At 36.2% G+C, this 6,492-nt stretch overlaps 1 protein-coding gene across 1 annotated transcript in view; it reads right to left on the bottom strand.

Annotated features, from left to right (window-relative positions):
• The window catches only part of LOC106871867 (EF-hand domain-containing protein 1), a 113,149-nt gene that overhangs the window by 64,093 nt on the left and 42,564 nt on the right, over positions 1 to 6,492 (bottom strand). The window contains exons 4-5 of the mRNA XM_014918602.1: positions 2,551 to 2,687; positions 2,067 to 2,294 (exon numbers count right to left, since the gene is read on the bottom strand). Coding sequence (XP_014774088.1) covers positions 2,067 to 2,294; positions 2,551 to 2,687 — 365 coding nt within the window. The remainder of the gene's footprint in view (positions 1 to 2,066; positions 2,295 to 2,550; positions 2,688 to 6,492) is intronic.

The raw sequence follows: 6,492 nt of genomic DNA, 5'->3' as shown, positions 1-6,492 counted from the left end.
TCGAAGGCTGTGGTTTAATAAAAAAGGGGGAAAATACCCGAAAAAATTATCCCAACAAATTTTTCTATAATCGTAATCTATACCACTTGAAAGGGATTTGAATAAATTTTCATAAAAAGACACCCATCTTTCTGAAAGTCAGATCGTGTGAATTTCCTGAAACTCCTCTCTCCACTCCTCACTCCACCCCCTTGCAAAATTTCTTTCCCATAAATCCCTATATACTCTGAAGCCACAACATCTAAGTGGTATTTGTAGAAAATTTTGTTAAAAAGTATCCATTTTTCTGGATGTTGTGAGGCAACAAAGTTGAGGGCATATATATCTGTAGTAATGCTCTTTTATTTATACGATTTTTTTTCATTTCATGTCTGTTTCATTCATTGTTTGCACTGTTCTCTCTCTCTCACACAGACACTGCAAAGCTTACAGATGGGCTGCTGAATTGAAATCTCTATGCTGCTTTGAGGGGAAGGTAAAACTTGACAAACTGCTTCTCCCTCTGTTGTTGGACTACCATGATGTTTGTTTAAAAAAGAAAGATTATGACTGTGATAAAATAAAGAAAGCAATATTTACTAAGCAAGTGAGCACTATTATACAAAGAAATAATTAGACATAAAATATAAAAATTATTAGAAATGGGAATCAAATGTGAAAATATTATCAAGAAGCTAGCAGAAAACTGCTCAGAGGGTAGTCTTCTGATAGTAAATTGTAATGCCTCTCTGTCTATGTCTGTTTCTCTTTCTGACTCTCTCTCCCTCTCTATCTTTCACCCTTTCTATCTGTATGAGTATATTTCTTCATGCACATGCATGTGTGTGTGTGCACATGTGTGTGTGCATGCGCACACATGCGTGTGTGTGTGTGTGTGTGTGCCTCCAACACCAAAATGTACAATCGCTAAAACAAGCTGAAAGTCCAATCAGCATGTACCAAATCATCAGCACCCAGTTGTCTTATTCTAATTATCCAATCCATCCTTTCCTTTCTTTTAGATAGTAAGGTTTGATTTGAGGGAGATTTAGTTGCAATTTGCAGTAAGTTGAGCAACTACATACAGGCTCCTTATTGCTTTTATAGACACTTTTACAGCAGGCAGCCTCTGAAATGCAGAGTATGAGTGGGGCCTGTATAGTCAGCCTGGTAAACTAAAGCAAGTAGAGTTATGAACTTTGCTTTATGAGCACAAGGATAGCATGGTTTGAACTTATGACCATGAAATGAGCCATCAGTAAGCAATACCATAATCTCACAACATTGTAGCTTCTATTATCTTTCATGTTTTACTTATTTTAGTCATTAGACCGTAGCTGGGCCTCTAGCACCACCTTGAAGAATTTTACTTGAACAAATCGACCTCGTTACTTATTTTTAAGTCTCTAGCTGAAATGTTAAGTTATGGGGATGTAAATGAACCCATATTGGCCACCAAGCAGTGAAGCAAGAGTCAAGCACAAACACACATACACACATACCTATTTGATGGGCTTCTGCGCAGTTTTTCTATACCAAATTCACTCACAAAGCATTGTTTGGTCCAGGACTATAGTATAATGCACTTGGCCCATGGTGTCATACAGTGAGTAAAAAGTAAAGGTAAAGTTTCCTTCTTGAGTCGCATCAACTCATAAGGGTTGGTTTCCCAGTTTCCATGGCATATATTTTCCCCACCTGGACAGGACACCAGTCTGTCACATTTTTGCCAACTGAGTGGACTGAAGAAATATGAAATGAAGTGTTTTGCTCAAGAACACAACACACTGCCTGGTCCAGGAATCAAAACCACAATCTTACAATCATGAGACCAACAACCTAACCACTAAGCCATGTGCCTCCATGCACACAATGGGACTAATCCAGAAATTATTTGGTTAACAAAGTGCACTTTTTAACCACATAGCCATGCCTACACTTTTAATATATATATTTATATTTGTCAGATATTTACTTATATTTCTGATTGCATGAACATCTCTTTTAAATTCTCAAAATGTTTATTTGCTCTTCAACAATCTATTTAAAACTTACAGTAATTGGAGAAATAAAATGGTAATACTAACATGTATGATGTATTCTTTTATCTCTCCAAACATATTTTTACTATCATCCCAGATACAATAGAAACGCAATACTTTGCGGTCCATTTCTAAGAATTGTTTGAGCTTATCAAATTCTGATGGTGCAGTGTATGTCTTTTGCAGGTTTGCTTTCCTACGATTGTCAATGTATGGATCAATGGGCACTTCTTCCTTTGCATTAACTTCAATTCCTTCACTCTCCAAGAAGTTCTGAAACCATACGAGACAAAAAGAAATTATTTAGCGTAATCCTAGATATTCATACCTTGTGAGAACAATATAAGAGAAAAAGGATATGAATCAGGAAAGCAAACTTCAAAATAATATTTTGTATGATATTTAATAATCTGCATTTCAGAAAGACAAAATCTTTGGTAAATTAAGCAAAATGAAATAACTCTTGAGAAAAAATGAACAAATAATAATCATTCGAGAGAATTGTAGTAAATGAAAGAATGAAACAAACCCTTGTGAAGACATCACAGTCATAAATATGGAATGTACGACCAAAAAATGTCACATCAACACCAATGTTCAGATCTGTCCAGTGCCAAATGTCCTTTTGATCATTCTTAGGAATTTGTTGTCGTTTCAAAAATGGACCTACAGAGAAATAACATTGATTTTTAAAATTTACACAGATTGCATTTTCCAAAAGCTGTATAGTCAATTGTACATGCGCACACACGCACATATAGTTGTTTATATTAATTTTTAATATACATATTAGCATTTTGCTAAATCAGCCATAAATCTATATGGTAAATATATATACTGATAGTCCGATTTAGCCAAAATATAGAGCAATTGAGTAGTCACTGCTGATGAGCCTATGACTGATAGGCAAAACTAGTCTAGTCCAGTGATCAATGGAGTCGTTCTTGGGGTGGTTATCTCCTCTGTCAGTGTATATATATTGTGTGCTTTATACAGAATTAAGAGATTTTAACTCTTATTTCTTGCGATATAGGTGCTTCAGCATCCTCAGTTACAATTAGCAATGATTAAAGTTTTCCTTTATGGTTTTATATTGCACCTAACTGTTTATATCAATTTTTATATTATATTATATTAGATTATATATATATATATATATATATTTTTTTTTTTCTTCAAACTTTGGACCTCACAGAAGCAATGACTAGTGACCAAAATCTTTGGCTATATGCTGTTCTCGAGAAGACCCAACAAGCCAAGTGTCATGTAACTGGTGTCATGTAACTGGCACCTGTACATCTCATTTTCATAAAAATATATTGAAATACTAAACAGTAAATTTATTCAATAAAATCGCCATTGGCTTCAACCACGACCTCTAGACGACTTCAAAATCTCCTGCAACTCTTCTGGATGGTCACCTTGTTTAAGTTGGTGAATGCTGCCATAATCCTTCCCTTCAGTTCATCTTTGATGTTACAAAGAGTTTTCTTGGTCTCTCACTCAACTGTACCCCACACATAATAATCAATGGGGTTCAAGTGTGGGGAGTTAGGTGGCCAGATGTTAGGGGTGATGTGACCACAGAAATTGTCCAACAGCCATGACTGGGTTCTCCTGCTTATGTGGCATGGTGCAGAGTCTTGTTGCCAGGGATAGGGTGTTCCAGCAGCCACTCACTTGACCCAGGGCAGCACTACCGTCTCCAGGCATTCAATGTAGGGTTCCATGTTGAGTCTGAGGCCATGTGGGAAGATGAATGGAGGCATAACATCACCATCACTAGTGATCACTCCAAACACCATGATGTTGACTGGATGTTTGATTTTTATCACTCCCGGTGCATGTCCTCAGATTGACACCCAACACTAAAATGTTCATATTGGAGCTTCCAGTGTGAATGCCAAACAGTACAGCATGTCGTTTCCAAATTTCTGACAGAGTGAATTGCATCATGGTCCTGTTTTTCCCAAAGACAGTGCCCAACTGACCCTACTGTACTGTGTAGTCAACAAAATCAAGAACAAACAATGTGCATGTGCAAAATTAAAAATATAAAATGGCGACAATTTACTCATCCCACCAGATAGATAGATAGATAGATAGATAGATACATACATACATACATACATACATACATGCATACATACACACTCACACACATGCACACACACACATGTACGCACGCATGCACACACACATGCACATACATACATACATACATACATACATACATACATACATACACATGCACACACACATACATGCCCCTGTACTTATTTTATCAATGCTGAAAAGGCAAAAGTCAGAGCTGATCATTAAGGGATATAATTTAAAACCACCAGACATTTCATCCTTTGCTTATTTCAGAGAGATAACATTAAGAAACATTTCATAGAGCTTTCCACTATCATTCTACAGATAATTCTATGTTTAGGTTGTAATAAAAAATTTGGCAAAGACATTACAAGTGATTTTCAACAATTGCCAACAATTCATGATTATTGTTTTACTTTTTAAAATGACAAAACAAGACAATTACCACATTGTCAAAAGCAAGCTATAATTAATGATATCAGACATCAGACAACATAACAATAAATATTTATCACATCATATGATGATAATATAAACATAAATATATAGACAGATCGATAGATAAGATAGATAGATAGAGAGAGATGGATAGATAGATAGATAGATAGAAACATATATCTGTGTGTGTCTATATATTTCATATAATGGTTTCAAAGTTTGGCACTAGGCCAGCAGGTTTGGGATAGAAGGTAAGTCAATTACATTGACCCCAGCACTCAACTCGTACTTATTTTATTGAGCTCAAAAAGATGAAAGACAAATTCAACCTCAGTAGAATTTGAACTCAGAACGTGAAGACAGTCAAAATACTGCAAAGCATTTCACCCAACATGCTAACGATTCTGCCAGTATGCCATCCTATATATACTTTATATAATATATATGTACGTGTACATATATGATGTGCTTGTTGACTGTGAAACTTTTCTATTTTGTATCCTCATGGTTCTAAGTTGCCCTTCATTGAAATTCTAGTTCTAGTCAAATTAGACCTATATAATAATGGTTCTTGGTTCCTTGGCTTACAGTGGTTTTGTTGTATACATATTATTGTGTACATATTTGTTGTATAAATATTACTGTTGATATTGCATGATTGTCCTTCTTGAGATTCTAATTCTGATAAGAGTATTACTTGTTCAAGTATTTCTAGTTTCTGAAGGTTTTGTTGCACACACACATATTTTGTTGCACACATGTATGCATGCATACACACACATACACACACATATTGCCTATTGAAAATGAACTTTCATCTCATGACTAGTCTCATACCACATTTGAAATAGTCACTCCCATTGAATTAACACAAACACTTGTAAAAAGCACCCATGCATCAAAAGCACCAGCAAAAGTCCCACGTGAAAAGCACCCATGCTGGTGCCATGTAAAATGTACCAAGCACACTCTGTAAAGTGGTTACCATTAGGAAGGGCATCCAACAGTAGAAACCATTGTGAAACAGACAAATAGAGCCTAGTGCACCTCTCTGGCTTGTCAGCTCCTGTCAAATCATCCAACCCATACCAGCATGGAAAACAGATGCTAAATGTTGACAGCGGCAACGATGATGACAACAACAACAATGACGATGAAGATGGTAATGATGATGAGTCATACGAAAACCATTCAGCCATGAATCATCTTCTATAAATAGAACCATCCTTAATTAGTTTCACACCAACTCACTCACAGACACCTTTAAAAATCTCATAACATGTGAAAACACAATGCAATAAAAGAAAATTAACAAAAGAACGACTTTAACTAGATTATTAAATCTGCAATGGATATGCAAATTAATATCACACCTCCATATCTAAAAATAATCAGTGAAAAAACACAAAAATAACAGCCAATCAGCAAGTGTAAAAACCAGATATTAAACAGACACAAGCATGGAATCATATCTACACCAATAAATACATCACCATCACCAAGTTGTAACAGTTCTCACCTGAAGATCTCAGTGACATGAAACACGTATCATGATGTGTGTGTGTGAGAGAGATTGTTAGTAATAATGAACAGGAGAAAAAAATAGCCTGGGCAAAGTTTAGAGAGCTCTTACCTCTGCTGGCGACAAAGGGACTCTCACTCAGAGTAAAAGGCAGACTGTATGAGGCATGTGTACGAACAGCCATGCTACATGGCAGTGAAACATGGGCTGTAACTGCTGAGGACATGCGTAAGCTCGCAAGGAATGAAGCCAGTATGCTCCGTTGGATGTGAATACCCGTCAGAGTGTAAGTATCTTGAGAGAAAAGCTGAACATTAGAAGCATCAGTTGTGGTGTGCAAGAGAGACGATTGCGCTGGTATGGACATGTGGTGAGAATGGATGAGGATAGCTGTGTGAAAAAGTGCCACACCCT

The sequence above is a fragment of the Octopus bimaculoides genome, chromosome 10, assembly GCF_001194135.2.
Source record: "Octopus bimaculoides isolate UCB-OBI-ISO-001 chromosome 10, ASM119413v2, whole genome shotgun sequence".
Lineage (NCBI taxonomy): Eukaryota > Metazoa > Mollusca > Cephalopoda > Octopoda > Octopodidae > Octopus > Octopus bimaculoides.
Note: the sequence above shows the minus strand (reverse complement) of the source record. Positions and strands in the feature narration are given on the sequence as shown.